The following is a 25320-nucleotide window of genomic DNA, read 5'->3' as shown; positions in this document are numbered from 1 at the left end:
CAGATTACCAAGGCCAACTGGAGGCTTCTGTCGTTCCTAGCGACCTTCGACGAACAATATTTCTCCTGTTGTTATGACCAGGTGGAATATCTTACAAACATTATCCTTACCACCGCAGAATGTGCTGTTCCTCATACTTCCTCTTTACCATGTTGGGTCCCAGTCCTTTGGTGGACTGAGGTGTGCTGCAAAGCAATTTGTGCGTGAAGACCTGTCTTCCGCGTTTTTAACTGCCATCCTACGGTGGCAAACTGCATTCATTATAAACAGATGTGTGCACAGTGTCGTCACATTCTTCGGGATAGCAAGAAAGCTAGCTGGATTTCATTCAGTAGATCTTTTAACAGTTCCAGTCTCTCTTCTGCTGTGTGGGCCAACCTCCGACGGCTCTCTGGGACCGAGATCCGTTCTCCAGTTTCCAGCCTGACACTAACAGACGGTGTTATCGTGGACCCTATTGCTATCTCCAATGCCTTAGGCTGCCATTTTGTGGAGATTTCTAGCTCCTCTCACTATCACTGTGCCTTCCTCCATTGGAAATGAGCGGAAGAGGCTCGAGTGATACCCTTCTCTTCTCCAAATTGTGAGTGCTACAATGTCCCCCTCACTGTGAGGGAGCTAGATCATGCTCACTTCATGCCAATCCTCCTCTCCAGGTCTAGAAGCTGTTCACATTCAGGTGTCGCAGCACCTTTCACTTGAGGGAAAGCATTTTCTGCTTGATACGTAGAACTGTATCTGGGCAGAAGATGTATTTTCCAGACGCTGGTGTGAAGTCTTTGTCATACCCATACCATACACCCGGTATGGACAAACACCTTCCTTCTAGCTACTGCCCCATTTCTCTCACCAGCTGTGTTTACAAGATGATGGGATGTATATTTCATGCCCGGCTGGTACAGTGGCTCGAGACTTGCAATTTACTAATTACTGCACAGTGTGGATTTCGAGCACGGCATTCTGCAATTGACCATCTCATCAGTTTTTCCACTCATGTCATGAATGGTTTTCTGTGGAAATTCCAGACTGTGGCCATGTTTTTTTTTTTAATTTGGAGAAAGCCTATGACACCTGCTGGAGGACTGGTATCCTCTGTAAACCTGGGGCTTCCGTGGCTGCCTGCCCTATTTCCTTCAGAAATTTTTAGAAGACCAAGTTTTCACAGTGCATATGGGTTCTGCCATGTCGGACACATTTATCCAGGAAAATTGTGTGCCTCAGGGTTCCATTTTGAGTGTCATCCTCTTTGCTATTAACCCTATAATGGCCTGTCTCCCGCCGGGCACCTCCGGTTCCATTTTCATCGACGATTTTGCCACTTATTGCAGTTCTCCAGAGACTTGTTCGATTGAGCGGTGTCTTCACCAATGTCTCGATCATCTTTACTCGTGGAGCATCAACAACGGCTTTCATTTTGACACTGACAAAACTGTTTGTATGAAATTCTGGCAGTGCAATTGGTTTCTTCCACCGTCTTTACATCTTGGACCTGTTACTCTTCCATTTGTCGAAACTACGAAATTCCTGGGGCTCGTGCTCAACGCGAAACTCTCGGTCCTCCCGAATGTCTTACCTGGCAGCTCACTGTATGCGGCCTGTCAGTGTCCTACGTGTCCTCAGTGGTACTTCCTGGGAAGCAGATTGTATCACCCTTCTCCATTTGTACTGGTCCACTGTCCGTTCGTTCACGCATCTGCACGTCCATCCTTTTTACGCCGTCTCAATACTATCCACCATTGTGGTATCCGTTTGGCCACTGGCGCCTTTCACACTAGCCCGGTTGTGAGTCTGTACGAAGAAGCTGCCAAACTACCACTATCCTCCTGCCGTGACCTTCTCCTCGGCAGATACGCGTGCCGTATGTCTGCCGTGCTTGGCTACCCATCCTATGCCTCCTCCTTCAATACTCCTTTGACGACCAGTATGGAGCACGTCCCTCTTTGGTGTTACCTTGTGGAGTTCACTTTTGGGTCTTGCTCTGACAACTCAACTTCTCACTACCTGCCACTTTCCTGGTGCCCCCCAGGGGGTCCACAACTCTTTTGTGGACACGTGCGTAGCGAGCACGGGACCCCGAGCTAATGTGGCCCTCCTTCCTTTCCGGGCTGCATACCTTCCCTTTCCACATCCTTCCCCGTCCCTCATCTTCGCCCCCCCCCCCCCCCCCCCCGTCGCCACTGGTTCTTTCCTTCCCTTTCTCCCCCTCTGGGAGTATGGTTTGTTCCTACGTCCGGAGACGGACGCTCGAAACTATTACAAATTCCTTGCTTTCAACACTTGCAAGTCTTCGTCCTTCCTCTGTCCTTCTCTTTTCCTTCCCTCTTCTCTTTGCCCTTTTCTCCGCTGCGGCGTTTGAGACCCCTCCTCTTTCCTTTCCCTTTCTCTTTTTTCCTCCCTGTGCGTGTCTGACGGCCGACCCACGCACTTCCATGCGTAGCCGGTGACGGGGTAACGCGTAATTCCCCGCCCCGGGTAGACAGGTAGGACACGTACGTACCCCCTGGTAACGGCCAGGCCCAGGGAGGGGTGATTACCCGAGCTGATACCTTCCGAAAGTGCCGATTGGTCCCTCCGTCCGTTTGTCGGGAGGTGTGACCTGAGGTGTGAACAGTCACCTAAGGCGGGAGTGCCCTCAGTGAGGGCCCCCACAAGGGAGGAGCGCGCCATCGGAGACGCCGGTAATCATGGGGGACTCTTCTGCAATGGTTCCCTCACCTTCCACGATGTCTGCTCACAAACGTAAGTTCACTGAGTCTCAGCCACAGACAGTTCTTCCATCGTTGCCACAGTTCCTTGTTGTTTCTCGGTCTGACGAAGGTCACGACTTCTCCACGGTCAACCCTTTCATTATCAGAAAGGTGTCTACGCAATTGCAGGCCCTGTAAAGTCTTGTTCCAGATTACGGAATGGCACCCTGTTGTTAGAAACAATCAGTGCCCTCCAGGCACAAAAATTGCTACGTACTTCTCTGCTCCACACCTTCCCTGTCCGGGTGGTACCGCACCGTACCTTAAATTCCTCGTGTGGAGTCGTTTATACATGCTCCCTCGATGGATTGTCTGACGAAGAAATTCAGCACTACCTGTCTGACCAGGGCGTAACGGCTGTTCATAGAGTTATGAAAAGGGTTGACACGAACATCATTCCAACCCGCACTGTCTTCTTGACTTTTGACAAAGTTCAACTCCCATCGAAAATCAAAGCAGGCTATGAGATAATTTCCGTTCGCCCTTACGTCCCAAACCCAACGCGTTGCTATCGATGTCAGCGGTTCAATCACACCAGCCAGTCCTGTTCCAATCCGGCCAAATGTGTTACGTGTGGCAAGGATGCCCATGAGGGTGCTTGTCCACCTCCATCCCCTCGCTGCATCAACTGTATGGGTGACCACGCTGCTTCCTCTCAAGATTGCCCCGTTTTTAAGGACGAAAAGCTCATCCAGGAAATAATAGTGAAGGAAACGGTGTCGACCTTTGCTGCTTGAAAATTATTCGCCAGTCGACAGCCCACCGTGCCTCAGACAGGAAAATACAGCACTGTCCTTGCTTCTCCTCGGCCAACAAAGGAGGCGGCCACGCAAACTTGCGACCTCACCTTTAGTGCCACGGTCGTCAGATCGGCCAGCGCAAAGATCGCCCGTTCAACCTCACCACTTTCGCCTGCCCACTCTCTGGCTCACCCTTCGTCGGGTTCAGCTAAATCTCGAGCCCAAAAGTCAGACACCAAGACTTCGAAAAAAGAGCATACTCGTGAAGAGTTTTTACGTACCGCAACTTCCCAACCATCGGTTCCTCCTTCATCTAAACATCATACTTCCAAGAAGGCTACAAAGAAACCCAGTTTCTCTCCTTCTCCGCCAAGGCGGTCATGGGGACGCAGCTTTGTTTCCTGAAGACAGAAGATGACCGGTGAGTAGGATTGTAAGAGGATCGACAATTCATCCTGATTGGCTCGAATACCGCGGATATTCCAGTGGATAATGGACATAGGGTGAACAGAAAATGGGAATCGCCCTCGGCCGTCTTCTGTGTCGCCGAGGCGCACTGCTGGTGGCCGGTCAACCGGCCGATCGCTGGTGGCAGGAGCTGCTCCTGACCAACCTATGGATCAGGATCTTCTGCCTTCGGCTGAATGCCATTTCATGCTGTCGGTCGCAAGCTCTGAGCAGTCGTTGAGTTGACTGCACCCTTGGTCACATTCCTCCATTTTCTGTTCACCCTATGTCCATTATCCACTGGAATATCCGCGGTATTCGAGCCAATCGGGATGAATTGTCGATCCTCTTACAATCCTACTCGCCGGTCATCTTCTGTCTTCAGGAAACAAAGCTGCGTCCTAATGACCACTTTGTTCTCCCTCATTTTCAGTCTGTCTGATATGATCTCCCCTCTGTTGAAGGCACTCCAGCACATGGAGGATTCATGATTCTTCTCCATGAAACTCTCCATTATTACCCAATCCATTTAAACACTTCCTTGCAAGCTGTCGCCATCCGTCTTTCCCTTTCCGGATACACGTTCTCTCTTTGTACTGTATACATTCCATCGTCCACACCAATGGCACGAGCTGATCTCCTTCATCTTCTTGGTCAGCTTCCACCCCCCTATTTGCTGGTTGGGGACTTCAATGCCCACCACCTGCTTTGGGGATCTCCACATCCTTGTCCACGTGGCTCACTATTGCTAGACGCCTTCCACCAAGCGGATCTAGTTTGCCTCAACACTGGGGTCCCTACATTTTTATCTACCTCCATGACAAATTTATCTCATTTGGACCTTGCGGTCGGTACTGTTCCGCTAGCTCGGCGCTTCAAATGGTTCGCCCTTGATGATACACACTCGAGTGACCACTTTCCATGTGTCCTTAGACTGCAGCCTCAACTGCCATACATGCGCCCGCGATGCTGGAAGTTTGCCCAAGCTGATTGGACACTTTTTTCGTCTCTAGCGACATTCGATGACCGTCACTTTCCCAGCGTCGACGATGAGGTCACCCATATTACCGACGTTATTCTTACAGCTGCGGAACATTCAATACCACGCACCTCCGAATTGCCCCGGCGCCCCCCCAGTTCCTTGGTGGAACGAGGCATGCCGTGATGCAATACGTGAGCGGCGGCGTGCTCTCCGCGTTTTCCGCCACCATCCTACTTTGACCAACTGTATCCGCTATAAGCAGTTCCGTGCGCGATGCCATCGTGTCATCCGCGATACCAAGAAGGCAAGCTGGAAATTCTTTATTAGCTCATTTAACACCTTCACTCCCTCCTCGGAAGTTTGGAGTCGGCTTCGACGGTTCTCAGGCGCGCCTAGTTTCTCCCCGGTCTCTGGGCTCACTGTCACGCATGATACATTCGTGGACCCCGTCGCAATTTCTAACTCGTTGGGTCAGCACTTTGCGGAGATTTCGAGCTCTTCCAATTACCCACCAGCATTTCTCCCGAAGAAACGTGCAGCGGAAGTGCGACCTCTTTCTTTCTCCTCTCAAAATCGTGAAAGCTACAATACTGTTTTCTCCATGCGGGAACTCCAACATGCCCTCTCTTGTTCTCGCTCCTCCGTCCCAGGACTGGATGGTATCCACGTCCAAATGTTGCTGCATTTATCAACCCATAGTCTGCGTTACCTCCTTCGCCTTTATAATCGAATTTGGACCGACAGTACTTTTCCCAGACGATGGTGGGAAGCTATCGTCGTTCCTGTTCCGAAACCTGGAAAGGACAAACATCTCTCATCTAGCTATCGCCCCATTTCTCTCACGAGTAGTGTCTGTAAGGTTTTGGAGCGTATGGTGCATTACCGTTTAGCGTGGTGGCTGGAATCCCGCAGTCTTTTAACACCTGCCCAATGCGGATTCCGAAAGCATCGTTCTGCAGTTGACCATCTTGTTGCTCTCTCCACTTATATCATGAACAATTTTCTCCGGAAACGCCAAACAGTAGCAATATTTTTTGATCTGGAGAGAGCATACGATACCTGTTGGAGGACAGGCATCCTCCGCACACTGTTCTCTTGGGGCTTTCGAGGTCGGCTACCCCTTTTTCTTCGCGAATTTATGGCAGAGCGCACATTTAGGGTGCGGGTGAACACTACTCTCTCCCGTACTTTCTCCCAAGAAAACGGGGTACCCCAGGGCTCCGTGCTGAGTGTTGTACTGTTTGCCATTGCCATCAATCCAATTATGGATTGTCTCCTTCCTGATGTCTCGGGCTCCCTGTTTGTGGACGATTTTGCGATCTACTACAGCTCTCAACGGACCAGCCTTCTTGAACGATGTCTTCAAGGATGTCTCGATCGCCTCCACTCTTGGAGCATCGAAACCGGCTTCCGTTTCTCTCCCAGTAAGACCGTTTGTGTTAATTTTTGGCGACGTAAGGAGTTTCTTCCGCCCTCCTTACATCTAGGTCCTGTCAACCTTCAGTTTTCAAACGTCGCTAAATTCTTGGGTCTTATGTTTGACAGAAAACTGTGCTGGTCCTCCCACGTTTCTTATCTTTCGGCTCGCTGTCTGCGATCCCTTAACACCCTCCGTGTCCTGAATGGTACCTCCTGGGGAGCGGACCGAGTGGTCCTTCTCCGCCTCTATCGCCCCTTAGTGCGCTCGAAATTGTATTATGGAAGCATCGTCTACTCCTCTGCTCGGCCGTCTATTCTTCGGCGTCTCGACTCTATCCACCACCGTGGATTACGTTTAGTGTCTGGAGCTTTTTACACTAGCCCTGTGGAAAGCCTTTATGCTGAGACTGCTGAACCTCCGCTGTCCAATCGGCGAGCAGTCCTTCTGAGTCGTTATGCTAGCCATCTGTCTTCCATGCCTGCTAATCCAGCCCATGACCTTTTTTTCGACGCCTCCTTTGATGTAGGGTATGCAGGCCGCTCCTCCTCCCTACTACCCCCGGGAGTCCGCTTTCGTCAACTGCTCCATTCTCTTTCCTTCCGCTTTCCTAAAACCTTCTTGACAACTTGGGGTACAGCACCGCCTTGGCTCCGTCCCCGGATCTGCCTGCTCTGTGACCTTTGTCGATTTCCCAAGGATGGTACCCCTACACTTGTTTATCGTCGGGCATTTGCTGCTCTATGTGCACAAATGACGGACGCCACATTTATTTACACCGACGGCTCGAAAACATCGTTAGGTGTAGGGAGTGCCTATATTGTTGGCGACACCCCAAATCAGTTTCGGCTTCCCGACCAGTGTTCGGTTTATACTGCGGAGCTTTACGCTGTTCTCCAGGCTGTCCACTACATCCGCCGCCATCAGCGGATACAGTACGTAATCTGCTCGGATTCTCTCAGCTCTCTCCTCAGTCTCCAAGCTCTTTACCCTGTGCACCCTCTGGTCCACCGGATTCAGGACTGTCTGCGCTTGCTCCACCTGGGGGGCGTCTCGGTGGCGTTCCTCTGGTTCCCGGGACACGCTGGTATCTGTGGGAATGAGGCGGCCGATATAGCGGCCAAGGCTGCAGTCTCTCTTCCTCGGCCAGCTATTCAGTCGCTTCCCTTCGCCGATCTACGGAGCGGTTTATGTCGCAAAGTTGCTCATTTATGGCATGCGCATTGGTCAACACTTCCCCGAAATAAATTGCGGGAAGTGAAAGCCCTTCCTTGCGCTTGGACCTCTTCCTCCCGAACGCGTCGTCGGGAGGAGGTAATTTTAACTAGACTCCGGATAGGGCACTGTCTTTTTAGCCATCGACATCTTTTAAGCGGCAATCCTCCCCCACTCTGTCCCCACTGCTCTCAGCTGTGGACGGTAAGACACCTTTTAATTGAATGCCCCTATTTTAATCCGTTACGCTCCCGTCTACAGCTATTGCCTGATCTATCGTCGATTTTAGCAGATGACACGCGCTCAGCCGACCGCGTTCTCCAGTTTATTAGTGACAGTGAAATGACGTCAGTCATTTGAAGCTTTTTTTGGGGACAACCAACCCCTTTCTGTAGTGGATTTTTAAGCCTTCCTTCTGCTTTTAGTTTCTCCAATTTTATGACTTTGTTCCCATTGCTGCTGGTTTTCAATTTCGGTTTTTTACTGTTTCCTAAGTCACGGGCCGGGCGCTAATGACCATAGCAGTTTTGTGCCCTAAAACCAAAACAAACAAAATAAAACCAAAACCAAAACAAACCAACTTTCCTGGTGGGTGTGGACCCTTCACTACCTCAGCTTCACGCAGCGGCCTGTGTTCACTTTGACCTTAATTCGCATCCTGAGGACACTACTCCAGCCTCACTCTATCGCATTCAGCTTCGTGGCATTAGCATGGAATTTTACAATAGTACCTTTGTGTACACTGACGGCTCTCGGAGTGACCGCGGTGTCGGATGTGCCTTCGTCATCGGCTCTGACATTTTTCGATATCTGCTTCCGGAACACTGCTCAGTATTTACAGCAGAGCCCTTCGCCTCGTGTAATGCTATGCAGCACATCCGGCAACACGGCCTTTTCATTTGCGTCATCTGCTCAGATGTCGAAGCCTCCGTGTGCCGCACACCGTCCGTCACTTAGTGCAACTGGTCCAGAAAAGCTGTCACTTCCTCACTCTCGATGGAGCTTCTGTGGTATTTGTGTGGGTTCCCGGTCACATCGGTCTGACAGGAAATGAAGCCGCTGTTGCTGCTGCCGAGGCTGCTGTCCTCGTACCTCAGCCCGCTAGTTCTTCTGTTCCCTCCAATAATATCTGTGTCAGCAGGTAGTGTCATTTTGGCATTACCACGGGTCCTCCCTTCACGAGAACCAGCTCTGGGTTATTAAGCCTCTCCCAGTGGCTCGGACAACCTCCTCTCGGTCTTCTCAGTGCGAGGAGATCATTTTAACTGGGTTGCATATTGGGCACTGTGTCTTTAGCCGTTACCATTTAAGTGATGCTCTCCCACCACTTTGTACACATTGCGCCCAACTTTTGTCTGTCCGCCATTTCCTGGCGGAATGCCCCTTTTTTAACTGCTTACTTCCCCATTTGTCTTTGCCATCTGAGTTACAGGCCATTTTATCGAAGGACGCTCTGGGTGTCGAATGCGTTTTACTCTTTAACCGTCGTAGCAATTTGGTGAAGGTCATTTAATTTTTAGTCGGAACCTCCATCGATTGGGATTGGTGTGCAGTTGTTTTTACTCCTCTCTTTGTCTTCGTGTTCTACAGTTTTGACACGGGCACATTCAACCCTAGTTGTTTTCGCGCCCTAAAACAAAACAGAGCCCCTCCAGAATGGTGTGCTGTTACAGTCTCGTCTCATTAGCATTTTTTCATGTCGTTTGACAGAATCCTATGATGGCTTTGGACTGAGAATGGTTATGTCACAGATTGTGTGTGACATGGTGTAATCTAAATGAGGAATTACAAATAAAGAGCTGGAATGTATGTTTTACCTAAGCATCAAACACTTCCGTATGCTGCCTACACCTGTGCCTCGCTGTTTCAGGAAGATTGCACGGCCGAGGAATCGAGCAGTGCTCAGGATCCTCTCAGTCTAGACACTGAAGATGTACAGGTAAGTATTTAATTTTGGCTAAATTATTGTAAAGGTGTTCTTATTTATTAAAACCAGACTCTCTCTCTCTCTGAACAAAGCTTTCTGTAATGGTAAGCATTAGGCACCAAATGGTAATTTACAGATTTTTATTTTTAAACATATGTGCAGTGCTCAACAGATGGCACAGGGATTTTAAATGAACAAAAAATACGTGACATTTTATGGCATTGTTATTTTTTTACTACTGATGACTCAGAAAGTACATGAAGTTGTTTGCATAAATGTGTGCATTTACTGAACTTCACTATAGGTTCCTCTGGCCATCACTGCAATTATAATGAGCAGCCTGTTTTGTCCACATATATGAAAATTGTAAAGAAAGTGATGGCTTGTTATTTCTCTTTCTATACACCAAAAACGTAAATACAATTTACACAGTTTACATCCACAGCCTTTTGGAGTAATTCACATTACCGAAGAAGACACAATTTCTTCAAAGGCGTGTATAAATATTTTTATTTTATGCTACACTACTGAATGGTTTTGGAACTTTTGAAATTCGAACAGTTTTGAGGAAGCAGGAGAATCCTGCATTTAAAATGGTGATTATGGAGGATGACAACATTGAAGTCAGTTGTAACACCATTAGTCTGGACGAGCACTTCGTCTTTAGAATTTGCGGATAAACGTCTATGAAGAGCTCAAATGAATAAGCACTTTCATTCTTGAATGTGGTGCTATAGGATGAGTACAACATAATTTTGTGACTTTTGTTTTATTATTTTGTAATGTTCTGTTGTTTCTCAACTAGACCATTCTCTTTTGTTTTAGTTTGCGGAAACAGAGGATTCAGGTCTGCAGCAGAAGAGCTTCGTTGAGGAAGTGAAGGAGTAAGTTCGTAATTGTAACATTTATCATCCTAATAGTTGAACTACAGTTAATTTTGTTTAGATAGGACACAAGAGTTAGTAATAACAGTGACCCTGTTTTAGACAGGAGAGTAGTTACTGCTAGGTGAGTGAGAATGTTAGAGGATGAGCGTCATAATAATAAATAATTTGTCTGACCGTGGTCATCCAAAAAACACTGACAAAGAAGCATCCCCATCAATCAAGTTTTAACTAAGAAGAGGAAAATAGTTTCATAGATTCATAAAGGCTGACTACCACACTACTCTGAGAAAATTTACAACAGGACTTCTTTGATATCATTGCACTTGGTGCTACAGCGTGGTGTTTTAAATCCTCTTAACTCATCGGAATGATTATATAGTCGTCGTCTTTGAGTTTACCCTGGAGAAATAAGTCCATTGATGTCATATCAGGCAGACTTGCAGGCCAGTGGATAATGCTTCCACTTCTTGTCCAGTGACAGGAAAGAGCTGCGTGACTGCTTTCTTAGCCACAAGCGAGTCGGGAGTTGGGCACTCGTTGTATACATCTCTGAAGTGGTACTTCCTCTAGGAGAGCAAGTAGCACTTAAGTAAAAAATTGTGTATTTCTTTTATGAATTAAGGACCAATTGTGTAGTTCCCAGGTTTGTTCAGTGAAGTAATGACCAATCACATGGTCTCCAGGTTTGTTCAGTGAATTGAGGACCAATCACATAGTCTAATAATCCTACATCAGACATTCACACTCGACTACCTCTGATGTTCAACATTCTCAGTGGCCAAATAAAGTGTGTTTATTACATTCAGCAACAAGATTTGTAATGGTTGCTTTATGAGCAAAGAGAATTCTTTCAAGAAAAAATCTATTTCCCTAATGTCGGATCAGAACTGTGTGGCACAACATCTTCTGAAATCTTGCTGGTTAATCTGCAGGTGAAGTGAGTGACACAGTATGGGCAGGTGCTATTTGTGTGCAAAATGTGTACAACTCTGGGTTGATTTATTCCAGAGGCATTCCTAAATTCTCTGGAGCTAACCTGTGGATGAGTATTAATTGCCAGAACATCTGTTTCGTTTACTCTGCTCATTGCAATACTGCGCCCTACCCTGTGTGTTGTATTCTGGTGGCCTTCCATTAAAATTGTTTTGCTTATTTACTGAATTATCTTTCTTGTTGGACAACGTCTGTAGAAATACCTTCATGCATATGTCATCAGTTCTCTTCATGTTCCTTGTATTCTACATAGAGAAGTAGCATATTTAGTTTATCTTGATTTGTGAAAGACATTTATTTTTTCAGCTAACTGGTATTTGGCACAAATGAAAACATGGACAGAATGAAAGTTACGTTTCCTCTGTGCCCCTTTCATACCGCTTTTGCTGCGGTTTGACACCTTTTTCCCTACGAATTTGATTAAGACGTATTTTGGATATGAAATCACGAATTGAAACCAGACCGTGCCTAAGTTCTAGCTAGTATTTTAATTACTCTGAAAGTGGTGATTGGATTTTAAAGAGTAAAATGCCATTGAATTTCTCTCTTTCAGGATTATGATATTAATAGCAGATATTACTATGGTTTAATTTGTAAAGCGAGGTTGATGCCAATATATGGACTGTACGTTGAGGTTAACAGCTCAGCTTAATCATTCTGTATATTAGTAGAAAACCAGCTACTTTGTGAACGAGAATGCTATTCCTCTTCTCACATTATTCAGTGGCAATCTTCATCTAGTAATTCAAATTACAACTTAACACGAAACACTGTAGTTATCAGAATGAGATTTTCACTCTGCAGCGGAGTGTGCGCTGATATGAAACTTCTTGGCAGATTAAAACTGTGTGCCCAACCGAGACTCGAACTCGGGACCTTCGCCTTTCACGGGCAAGTGCTCTACCATCTGAGCTACCGAAGCATGACTCACGCCTGGCCCTCACAGCCTCACAGTATCCTTTCTTTCAGGAGTGCTAGTTCTGCAAGGTTTGCAGGAGAGCTTCTGTAAAGTTTGGAAGGTAGGAGACGAGATACTGGCAGAAGTAAAGCCGTGAGGACCGGGCGTGAGTCGTGCTTTGGTAGCTCAGATGGTAGAGCACTTGCCCGCGAAAGGCAAAGGTCCCGAGTTCGAGTCTCGGTCGGGCACACAGTTTTTTATCTGCCACGAAGTTTCACTGCAGTTATCCCCAGGGGCCTCAGGATTCTTTTGTGAGTTCACACATGACGCACACTGGACCTCGAGCTATTGCAGCCCATTCTTCCTTCCCGCGCTACAATTCCTTCCCTGTGCCTCCCCCTCCCTGCCGTGGCTCCTTCCCTGCTGCCCCCTCCTTCCCCTCTCTCGGTGGTCTTATGTCGGCCTGGCTATCCACCTGATTTCCTGTATTGCTTGTGGTTTTGTTCACCTTGCCTTTTATCTGCCATGCTTCCTTTTTGGCAATTTTGATCCCTCTTTGGGGTTTGACTCCCATTTCTAACTTTCCTTTCCGTAGTGTGGGCCACTTGGAGAACAACTTCCTCCGTAGCATCTACATCGTGGATTCCTCTCCGCCTCTCCTTCCTCTCTTTCTTCCCTGTCGTAGCCTTCTCCCGCCCCGCTAGCTCACCAGCCTGTGTAGCCAGTCGCTGTGGTAGGGCTGTTATGTCCCCACCTGAATGAACCCCGTAATAACATAGGTATCACACTTCTGATACCTCAGCTGTTGCCTCCCCATGTATGCCTAAAGTTCACCTCATGTAGGACGGTGGTCCTATTTTCAGCTGTTCTGGGCATCCCCAACCATTAACTGCTACCGGCCAATAAAATTCATTCTCTCTCCCAGGGCTAGCCGTGAGATACAAACTGGACTGCGTGAATCTCTCTCCCGCCTGCTGCGCTGTTTCCTTATTTTGCAACAGTGCAGTTTCATTCACGGAGCGACTGAATTATTCATTCAGATGTCAATTTTACTTTCTTGTAGCAGTATAGCTGTGAATGTGTATCTGTAAAACGAATGTCGGATGATGGCAATACATTTGAAGTATCAGACAAACAACTTTAATTAAATTGCACAGCTATGGTGTATCATTTTAGTTGTGTGACTGGGTTCATGATTTCTTGTCCAAGGTCACAGTTTATAGTAATTGATGGAAAATCGTGGAATAAAACAGCAGTGATACTTGGCTTTTGCAAGGAAGGTTTGTAGGCCTCCTGCTGTTCCTGAGCTAATAAATGATTTAGGAGACAATCTGAGCAGCCCTCTTATAAAGTCATCAGATGATTGAAACAAATTACAAAACAATTTAGACCATCTATCTGTATGGTGAGAAAAGTGGCAATTGATTCTAAATAATGAAAAATCCACACGAGTACTAAAAGGAATCCGTTAAATTGTGGTTTACAGGATAAAACACAAATATAAAGGCTGTAAATTTAACTGAATACTTAAGGATTACAATTATGAATAACATGAATTTCAACAATCGCACGGATAATGTAGTGTGGAAAGCAACGCAAAGACTACAATTAATTGGTAGAACACTTAGAAAATGCAACAGGTCTACAGAAGAGACTACTTACACCATGCTTTTCTGCCCTCTGCTGGAGTACTGTTGTCTGGTGTGGGATCCACAGCAAATAGGATTGATCAAAAAAAATTCAAAGAAGGGTAGCTCGTTTTGTATTACTGCGAACTGTGGTGGCAGTCATCAAAACAAAGGCATTTTTCATTGTGGCAGGATCTTCTCTTGAAATTTCAGACGCCAACTTTCTCTACAGAGTGGCGGCCACCCACATGTGGAGGAATGATCATCATAATAAAACAAAAGAAATAAAAGCTCACACGGAAAGACTAAAGTGTCCATGTTTACTGTGCACAGTGAGAGAGTGGGACAGTAGAGAAATAGCTTGAGGGTGGTTACATGACTCCTCTGCCTGGCACTTAATTGTGAATTGCAGGTAATCATGTAGATGCAGATGTATATGCTTCACAAGCAGACATGGAAGTTTATTTCCCGCATTTGTAACTTTTTCAAATGTGAATCTGAAAGTGAGACTTCTGTTTTGGACATTTTGAAGTCTCAAGAACGAACTGCAGAAGCATGTGTTGGCAAGATAACTGTACAGAGAATAGTAAACAAAAGTGTCATAGCTGTAGAAACCACAGGAAAATTTGTGTTCGTGTTACCTGGAAAGCATTGATATTGCAAGATACCTGTAACACAAATAGATGGTTTTGGCAACGATATTTTAAAGCGCTCCGTGTTTTAAATGTTTATAAGAAGGGAATACCTGATATCACAAAAATTTGTTACAATTATGCATGAGTGCATTGGCTTCAAAGGTAGTGCTTCATCAGTGTAAAGAGTATTAAAATATATTGGTTTCAAAAATGTTAAGAAGAGAGTTTTTAATTGAAAGAAGTGACACAGAAGCAGCATGAACCACATGCCTTATAAATGCATGATACAAGAGGAGGAGGTAGTTCTGCAGTGTGTTACCTTGATGAATGTGGGTGAATCAGAATCATACAGTAAATACCTCCTGGTAAATGAGTTATGGTATTGGCAGTTTTAAAGTTCCTATAGGAAAAGCTTCTCAGATACTTATTCTGCATGCTGGCTCTTCTTCTGATTTCGTTCCTGAGAGAAAACTTGTATTTAGCTGTAAGAAAGACAGTAGTGACTACCATTTGGAAATGAACGCTGTCACTTTTAAGTAGTAGTTCACTGAACAATTCTTGCAATACCTTGCTTTGGAGCCAGCCATTGTAGTTACCATGTAAGTTGTCATTCAGCTGTTACAGAGAAAAGGCCAGGTACGAGCACCAGGAAAGGAGATATTGTGCTCTGGCTGAAAAATATTCCGGACAATATAAGCAGACTCGTGGTGAACCCCTGAAGCTGGTTAAATGAATGTGGTCCACAGTTATGTGTTGACCCTCATATCACTGTGAGTATAACCTGATAGAATTTATTTGCGCACAGGTTACAATCTATGTTGGGGGGAAAAAAACAATACATTCAAGATAACAGACACTGAAATACTTGTGCTTGAAGCAATAGACAGCATCTCCTTCAGTGTGGCTTCAAGTTGTGTGGCATGCTGCAAAGTTTCAGAAATAACACTTTGACAGGGAGTCGAAGGTGGATAACAGCCTTGAACATATCTTCCTAAATTTACAATTAGATGTTTCGGACACGGACTCAGATAGCACATGGGTCATTCCATGTCAGTTCAACCAGGGGCTCCAGCTCATAGTCTCAGATTTAACTGAAATTAAGTACACTAATTCTATCATGTGTGGAACACTCGTGTACAAAGTATTAGTTTCCCCTGCCAATTAGTTCCAGAATTATGACTTGTGAAAGAAGGTGGTGTGACCCGGAAATTGCAACCCGCATCTGGCAATCTATCTTCAGACCCAACTTCAGGTCTTAATAACTTTGGAACTATTCCACACAATCCAGTGAAATTTTTACAACCCATTACCATCCACTTAAAGAACACACTCTATGAATCAAAACACCAACAACATATTTCTGAGAGAAAATAAAAAATTCCAAAATGTGATTAAAAAATGTAATATGTTAAAAGGTACATATTGTAGGTGCCCTCTATACCAAATATAATTCACTCAAAAAGGGTATAAATTTTTTTTGGTAAGCTTAATGTGGCCTAAACACACACAGAACTGATCATGTCCATATCAGTCACAAAAACTGAGTTACATGCACATGAAAATACAAAAATTTGTAAAATTACCTGAAAAACATGGATTTTCCAAGTGTGGTAGCACAAAAGGGACAAGTGGTATCCAAGCCAAATTTCACACACTGCATAAGTAGACCATAATGATATATATCTCAAAATGTCAGCATGTTATTGTAAGACATTTGTGTACATTGGAAGTTGACAGATGTATTTGGTGATTGGGGCCATTGTTCCACAACACAATTTTGTAAAAACATATCGTAAAATGTTTTGCCTCTTCTTATCCTCTCCCACAACTGTTTAATCACTAAGCAACAACATATAGACAGATTAACACAACCTATAATTAATGTTTACTGCACCTTAACTGCTAAAAACCAGTCGATTGTACTTCGAACAGAAGTTCTCTCACACTTTAGCTACTGTACTCTGTACATTGAGTGGCAAATTGTACTGTCTTCCTGACACTGTGGTAGGAACTAGCACTGTCATAAGAATATGTTCAAAAGTAATCCAACACCTGCCTGCCAAGCGTTGTAACCTCCCCACAAAAATCTTTCCCATTTTGTAACCTCCCTACAAAATTCTTTCTCATTTAATGTAACCTCAAAACAGTATAATTGCTAAACCTCTCAATAGTAAAAAATATAATTATGTCGTTGACATTCAGTGTAATGTCCCAAGAAAAAATAAATTCAGTAACCTCGTAATAATACAATGTAACTAGCCTCTCAATTAAATTGTCGCTCACTTATAATTTTTCAATAATTGACTGTGAATTTAACCTGGTAAATTTTGGACGTCAGCAGTGCTGCATCATGGCCCTGAAAGATCATTCTGAATAAAAAAAGAGAAAAATTCTTACCTCAATGAAGTAGCCGGATAACGCATATATATCTGCTCTTACAATAAATTTTTCTGGCACAGCCCTGTGCAATGCTGGCCGATAGATTTGTCATTTATGAAAGGAAGCAACTGATTTTTTCTTTTGCAACAATCGGGATGATCATGGATGGGAGAAATTAGTAAATTCTTTAAATTGAAATGAATGGTTGTTAAAAGTTACTTTTTATGAGGAAGATTATTATTATGAGACTTTTTTTAAAACATTTACATGGGACTTGAGATAACATTACTACATATGCGCGAGGCTGCTTTTTACCTTATACAGTAATACTCAGGCTCCGGCATTGCTGCAACACGACCAGGACAGCCAACACGATACACCAGACCAGACCAGAGCAGACTGCCGACTAGCAACAACTTACTGCTACAGTTACACAGTTCCTACTGCAGTCGACACTGCTCTCTGGTCAGAGATTCTCTTATATCTTGCATATCGCAGGCAGCGCATGAGCAGTACATTGAAATTACATCTGCTCGGACCTCTTACAGCGTGGCCAATGAAATGATCTTGCTGGTCCTGCTGGTGCCATGAAGTTCACAAATACATCACCTTCTGCTTCACAGCACTCTGCAACACATCCTAAGTACCATTTGTCACCAGACACAGCAATAACATAGCAACCTGGTTGTACGTTGCTGCTTTTGCTTCTGAATCCTGAGTCAGACACACTGTGAAGACACATGTTGTGCATGAACCTATAAGCAGTTATAACCAATCTGCTCATCTGCACATTGTCAGAGTCTGCTGGAGAGTAGTGATGATGGTTCCTTGTGTTATAACGTGTTCTAGTCTGCTTTTTAGCAACTCTTCGACTGATTTCACCACACCTTTTGAAACATAGGATGATTGTATGCCAGAGATAATTGAAGAGGTGTTAGAATGTGACCTTCTGTAGGGTTCTGCAGACTAGCTCGTGATGCCATGCGCTTAATGGTAGCACCAATACCATCACATACATTTTTACCATGACTTGTTGCGAAAAAATTCCATTCTGCGTGAATCTGAAAATCATGGTAATGCAAGCATAAATTTTTGAGATTTACAGTTTTTGTACTGACTAGCTGCCCCATCACTGAAGTGTTTCGCAAAACGTATGTGAGGCAGCTTTTTTTTCACATATGCCATGACAGTGCGAATGTGGGCGTGAACTGCAATGGCATCATGAATTAAACAGTCACTACAAACGCACAGGTTCATGACAGACACATCACCTGATTTACCTCTATAGTAAATCGCAAATGGCTGGAGAGTTGCTTGACTGTAATCCCAATGATATCCTTGGATGGCATCTTGAACTATAAATGCATAATTTTCAGAAAAGTCTATGTAGTAACCAAAACCAACCGCGGGAACGCCTTGGGCTGCGGATTGGAGCCGCCAGGCGGGGAAGCCGCCGGCTGTGGAGCACGCACCACTGGGTAAACACAAGGACGAGTAGGACGACAGACCAACGATAACCGACCACGACCGACTATGACCGACACAACAAGGAAGAGATAAACAATGGAGGCTCATGGAAACCACAACACCAAACACCAACAGTAAATCCACTTGGAACCAGAGCCAGGCAAATGTCAACAACGAGCAACGAGCAACGAGCAACGACCAGAACGCAGTACCGCCGAGATAGAAACACAATCCAGAGCGAGTACCAGACTCACTGGACTAGGGCATAGCGGGTCCCTATATACGAAACTGGAGGGAGCGGCTATTGGCCGCTGTCTGCACGTTGCGTAGTGGTGGCGCCCTCGCTGCGCGAGAGCCGCTGCGCGAGAGCCGCTGCGCGGAATAGCCGCCGCGGAGGCGGAGCCCTCTACGGGCTGACCACGTCCATTTCTTCTGGCATGTGTTCGACTTCCGCGGCGGAAGGTACTAGAGTCTAGTACAGTAGAGCGTCGATTATCCGAACGTCGCTCAACCGAACGACCGCCTAACCGAACTGTGTAATCGCTCGTCTTGCACCTGTTACTCTCCCACCCTACCGTCCATCATCCCCCTCACTCCCAAACCAAGTTTCCCACAGTAGTCGCTGCACTGGGCCACCGCTGGCGGAACATTGCTTCTAATGGGGCCTTCACAAGGCGCTGCTGACCGGCCAAGCCACCAGTCGCTGTGTTTCAACAATCGGCACACTTCTGTCGTCTTGGCACTGGCAGTAGAAGTAGCGGCAATATCAAAGCTGTTCACAGCTACAGCTGAGCCAGCTTGGAGTTGAGGCGTGCCGCTCCGCGCAGTTTGAAGGATTGCGCGCCCCCAAGAAGAGCTTCTCCCGGTGCAAACAGTCACCTTCTGTTCTCTGTTACGACCACTTGTGTGCTGCTGCGTGAAAGCTTGCTTAGACAGATCAAAATAAAGGATTTTTTTAAACGTTAATTTTGTATACTGTGTATATTGTTCATGCAAAATGCGTATAAAAAAAAATATAAACATATATATATATATATATATATATTTTTAATAAACTGTGCCACATACTATATATTCCTTCTGAAGTTGCCTTTGTATGTTACTTTGTAATACTAAAAGAGATGCCTGTTTTTATGAATAAATTTACTGTACAGTACTTCTTTTTGGCAAATAAACATGTACAGTTCGATTATCCGAACGAACCAGTTTTCTGAACACCCATGTCCCCTAATTACTTCAGATAATCGACAGTCTACTGTATTACTATAATTTCATCTTGTTTCAAATTATCCTTACAAAACTGGAGATAAGCTGATTGTGCTGTTGCTGTGAAGCCGTGTGTGGTCAGTTTGTCTGTTTTTTGACAACACATTTCAACAAAATATTCCACTGTACTTTGCTTTGTTTAAAGACTTGTGTGATCCATGTGTGTCCATTGTTTATAAGAAACAAGTTTACAATCATCATCCATAAGGAGTTCACCATACAGTTCGTTATTCATGTGTTCTGCAAGATTTGCCTTACCAGGACACTTTTCACACCTGTGTATCATGCACTGGTAGGAACTGATGTCTCACACTAGCAGCTTCATTGCACCTTTGTAATCCAGACCAGAATCCTTTATAGCAGGAAACATCAGCTTAGCATTTTGATGGGTCTCACGTACACAAACATTGCGTGTGCCCCTTGCACTTACAGGCACAACCCATTTTGGCCGAAGACTGAAAAAAGACGATAAACCTACTTTGGTATTGGGATACTTTTCGTTGAATTCTACATATAGTTATGATATGTTGCATAGCAACAGTCTTTTTTGCATCTGTACACGTACATTTCCCTTTTTCACCGTTACTCAGTCTTTTTTTTCCAGGCATTATTTGGCTGTAGTCATTATTTTCATAAAACTCCGACACTAGCAACTCAATTTCTTACCCTGAGCCTGCTGAAGTTGTGGAAGCACTCCTTGGGTTGCTTTTATTTTCCTAGCTTGCTTTACCATATATGTAGCAACATTGAATTCCTTTGCAGTGTAGTCAATAGACCAGCTGGAAGGTGCAAGAGTAAGAATAACTAATTTTTTCTGGCGTGTGGATATGGCACATTTTTCTTTCAAATCGTGCCCAATTTTGTCCAAATCAGAGCATTTCTGGCATGATTTCTGTTCCTTTGGAGCAGATAGCTCTTCCTCTTCCACCATTAGTGTGTCAGCTATTTTGTGTTTTAATTCCATTTGAGCTTCTTGTAGTTTTCTTCTACCATAGCTGGGCCTCTCTCTTTTCCCAACTTTGTGTGTCTTCATTGGAGACAAACCAATAGCAGTCACTGAAGTATTTAATTGCTCATCCGCTGTGGTTGTAGGTGGCTGATACTCTTTGTCACTGTCATGTAAATTATCAGAATATTCTTCATTTTTTAGCAGTGTAACACACCTGGACCATAACTTTTGTCCTGGTTTCATGTTAAGTCCCATGCACTGATTCACTTTCAATACTGATTTTATATAAATATCTCTGAGGCTACACTTCACTGTCTTCTTCCCCCCAGGGGGTCCACAACTCTTTTGTGGACACGTGCGTAGCGAGCACGGGACCCCGAGCTAATGTGGCCCATGTGGCCCTCCTTCCTTTCCGGGCTGCATACCTTCCCTTTCCGCATCCTTCCCCGTCCCCCATCTTCGCCCCCCCCCCCCCCCCCCCACCTCTGGCTCTTTCCTTCCCTTTCTCCCCCTCTGGGAGTATGGTTTGTGCCTACGTCCGGAGACGGACGCTCGAAACTGTTACAAATTCCTTGCTTTCTACGCTTGCAAGTCCTTGTCCTTCTTCTGTCCTTCTCTTTTCCTTCCCTCTTCTCTTTGCCCTTTTCTCCGCTGCGGCGTTTGAGACCCCCTCTTCTTTCCTTTCCCTTTCTCTTTCTTCCTCCCTGTGCGTGTCTGAAGGCCGACCCATGCACTTCCATGCGTAGCCGGTGACGGGGTAACGCGTAATTCCCCGCCCCGGGTAGACAGGTAGGACACGTACGTACCCCCTGGTAATGGCCAGGCCCAGGGAGGGGTGATTACCCGAGCTGATACCTTCCGAAAGTGCCGATTGGTCCCTCCGTCCGTTTGTCGGGAGGTGTGACCTGAGGTGTGAACAGTCACCTAAGGCGGGAGTGCCCTCAGTGAGGGCCCCCACAAGGGAGGAGCGCGCCATCGGAGACGCCGGTAATCATGGGGGATTCTTCCGCAATGGTTTCCTCACCTTCCACTATGTCTGCTCACAAACGTAAGTTCACTGAGTCTCAGCCACAGGCAGTTCTTCCATCGTTGCCACAGTTCCTTGTTGTTTCTCGGTCTGATGAAGGTCACGACTTCTCCACGGTCAACCCTTTCATTATTCAGAAAGGTGTCGACGCAATTGCAGGTCCTGTAAAGTCTTGTTCCAGATTACGGAATGGCACCCTGTTGCTAGAAACACACAGTGCCCTCCAGGCACAAAAATTGCTGCGTACTTCTCTGCTCCACACCTTCCCTGTCCGGGTGGAACCGCACCGTACCTTAAATTCCTCGCGTGGAGTCGTTTATACACGCTCCCTCGATGGATTGTCTGACGAAGAAATTCAGCACTACCTGTCTGACCAGGGCATAACGGCTGTTCATAGAGTTATGAAAAGGGTTGACACGAACATCATTCCAACCCGCACTGTCTTCTTGACATTTGACAGAGTTCAACTCCCATCGAAAATCAAAGCAGGCTATGAGATAATTTCCGTTCGCCCTTACGTCCCAAACCCAACGCGTTGCTATCGATGTCAGCGGTTCAATCACACCAGCCATTCCTGTTCCAATCCGGCCAAATGTGTTACGTGTGGCAAGGATGCCCACGAGGGTGTTTGTCCACCTCCATCCCCTCGCTGCATCAACTGTATGGGTGACCACGCTGCTTCCTCTAGAGATTGCCCAGTTTTTAAGGACGAAAAGCTCATCCAGGAAATAAGAGTGAAGGAAACGGTGTCGACCTTTGCTGCTCGAAAATTATTCGCCAGTCGACAGCCCACCGTGCCTCAGACAGGCAAATACAGCACTGTCCTTGCTTCTCCTCGGCCAACAAAGGAGGCGGCCACGCAGACTTGCGACCTCACCTTTAGTGCCACGGTCGTCCGATCGGCCAGCGCAAAGATCGCCCGTTCAACCTCACCACTTTCGCCTGCCCACTCTATGGCTCACCCTTCGTCGGGTTCTGCTAAATCTCGAGCCCAAAAGTCAGACACCAAGTCTTCGAAGAAAGAGCATACTCGTGAAGAGTTTTTACGTACGGCAACTTCACCACCATCGGTTCCTCCTTCATCTAAACCTCATACTTCCAAGAAGGCTACAAAGAAACCCAGTTCCTCTCCTTCTCCGCCAAGGCGTGTCCCATCTACAGCGCCACCTGGCGGAAATCACCCTCGGCCGTCTTCTGTGTCGGCGAGGCGCACTGCTGGTGGCCGGTCAACCGGCCGATCGCTGGTGGCAGGAGCTGCTCCTGACCAACCTATGGATCAGGATCTTCTGCCTTCGGCTGAATGCCATTCCATGCTGTCGGTCGCAAGCTCTGAGCAGTCGTTGAGTTGACAGCACCCTTGGTCACAATCCTCCATTTTCTGTTCACACTATGTCCATTATCCACTGGAATATCCGCGGTATTCGAGCCAATCGGGATGAATTGTCGATCCTCTTACAATCCTACTCGCCGGTCATCTTCTGTCTTCAGGAAACAAAGCTGCGTCCTAATGACCGCTTTGTTCTGCCTCATTTTCAGTCCGTCCGATATGATCTCCCCTCTGTTGAAGGCACTCCAGCACATGGAGGACTCATGATTCTTCTCCATGAAACTCTCCATTATCACCCAATCCATTTAAACACTTCCTTCCAAGCTGTCGCCGTCCGTCTTTCCCTTTATGGATACACTTTCTCTCTTTGTACTGTATACATTCCATCGTCCACACCAATGGCACGAGCTGATCTCCTTCATCTTCTTGGTCAGCTTCCACCCCCCTATTTGCTGGTTGGGGACTTCAATGCCCACCACCCGCTTTGGGGATCTCCACATCCTTGTCCACGTGGCTCCCTATTGCTAGACGTCTTCCACCAAGCGGATCTAGTTTGCCTCAACACTGGGGACCCCACATTTTTGTCTGCCTCCACGACAAATTTATCTCATTTGGACCTTGCGATCGGTACTGTTCCGCTAGCTCGGCGCTTCGAATGGTTCGCCCTTGATGATACACACTCGAGTGACCACTTTCCATGTGTCCTTAGGCTGCAGCCTCAACTGCCATATATGCGCCCGCGACGCTGGAAGTTTGCCCAAGCTGATTGGACACTTTTTTCGTCTCTAGCGACATTCGATGACCGTCGCTTTCCCAGCGTTGACGATGAGGTCACACATATTACCGACGTTATTCTTACAGCTGCGGAACGTTCAATACCACGCACCTCCGAATTGCCCCGGCGCCCCCCAGTTCCTTGGTGGAACGAGGCATGCCGTGACGCAATACGTGAGCGGCGACGTGCTCTTCGCATTTTCCGTCACCATCCTACTTTGGCAAACTGTATCCGCTATAAGCAGCTCCGTGCGCGATGCCGTCGCGTCATCCGCGATAGCAAGAAGGCAAGCTGGAACTTCTTTATTAGCTCCTTTAACACCTTCACTCCCTCCTCGGAAGTTTGGAGTCGGCTTCGACGGTTCTCAGGCGCGCCTAGTTTCTCCCCGGTCTCTGGGCTCACTGTCGCGCATGATACCTTAGTGGACCCCGTCGCAATTTCTAACTCATTGGGTCAGCACTTTGCTGAGATTTCGAGCTCTTCAAATTACCCGCCAGCGTTTCTCCCGAAGAAACGTGCAGCGGAAGTGCGACATCTTGCTTTCTCCTCTCAAAATCACGAAAGCTACAATACTGTTTTCTTCATGCGGGAACTCCAACATGCCCTCTCTTCTTCTCGCTCCTCCGCCCCAGGATCGGATGGTATCCATGTCCAAATGTTGCTGCATTTATCAACCCATAGTCTGCGTTACCTCCTTCGCCTTTATAATCGAATTTGGACCGACAGTACTTTTCCCAGACGATGGCGGGAAGCTATCGTCGTTCCCATTCCGAAACCTGGAAAGGACAAACATCTCCCCTCTAGCTATCGCCCCATTTCTCTCACGAGTAGTGTCTGTAAGGTTTTGGAGCGTATGGTGAATTACCGTTTAGCTTGGTGGCTGGAATCCCGCAGTCTTTTAACACCTGCCCAATGCGGATTCCGAAAGCATCGTTCTGCAGTTGACCATCTTGTTGCTCTCTCCACTTATATCATGAACAATTTTCTCCGGAAACGCCAAACGGTAGCAATATTTTTTGATCTGGAGAGAGCATACGATACCTGTTGGAGGACAGGCATCCTCCGCACACTGTTCTCTTGGGGCTTTCGAGGCCGGCTGCCCCTTTTTCTTCGCGAATTTATGGCAGAGCGCACATTTAGGGTGCGGGTGAACACTTTTCTCTCCCGTATTTTCTCTCAAGAAAACGGGGTACCCCAGGGCTCCGTGCTGAGTGTTGTACTGTTTGCCATTGCCATCAATCCAATTATGGATTGTCTCCTTCCTGATGTCTCTGGCTCCCTCTTTGTGGACGATTTTGCGATCTACTACAGCTCTCAACGGACAAGCCTTCTTGAACGACGTCTTCAAGGATGTCTCGATCGCCTCCACTCTTGGAGCATCGAAACCGGCTTCCGTTTTTCTCCCAGTAAGACCGTTTGTATTAATTTTTGGCGACGTAAGGAGTTTCTTCCGCCCTCCTTACATCTAGGTCCTGTCAACCTTCCGTTTTCAGACGTCACTAAATTCTTGGGTCTTATGTTTGACAGAAAACTGTGCTGGTCCTCCCACGTTTCCTATCTTTCGGCTCGCTGTCTGCGAACGCTCAACACCCTCCGTGTCCTGAATGGTACCTC

At 46.3% G+C, this 25320-nt stretch overlaps 1 protein-coding gene across 1 annotated transcript in view; it reads left to right on the top strand.

Moving 5' to 3' along the window:
• LOC126210028 (zinc finger protein ZFP2-like) overlaps positions 1–25320 on the top strand; it is a 78698-nt gene that overhangs the window by 12366 nt on the left and 41012 nt on the right. Inside the window, exons 3-4 of the mRNA XM_049939131.1 lie at positions 9419–9487; positions 10301–10359. Of these exons, the coding sequence (XP_049795088.1) occupies positions 9419–9487; positions 10301–10359 (128 nt within the window). The remainder of the gene's footprint in view (positions 1–9418; positions 9488–10300; positions 10360–25320) is intronic.

This window comes from Schistocerca nitens, chromosome 10 (genome assembly GCF_023898315.1).
Source record: "Schistocerca nitens isolate TAMUIC-IGC-003100 chromosome 10, iqSchNite1.1, whole genome shotgun sequence".
NCBI lineage: Eukaryota > Metazoa > Arthropoda > Insecta > Orthoptera > Acrididae > Schistocerca > Schistocerca nitens.
This window is presented reverse-complemented; position numbering and strand designations above follow the sequence as displayed.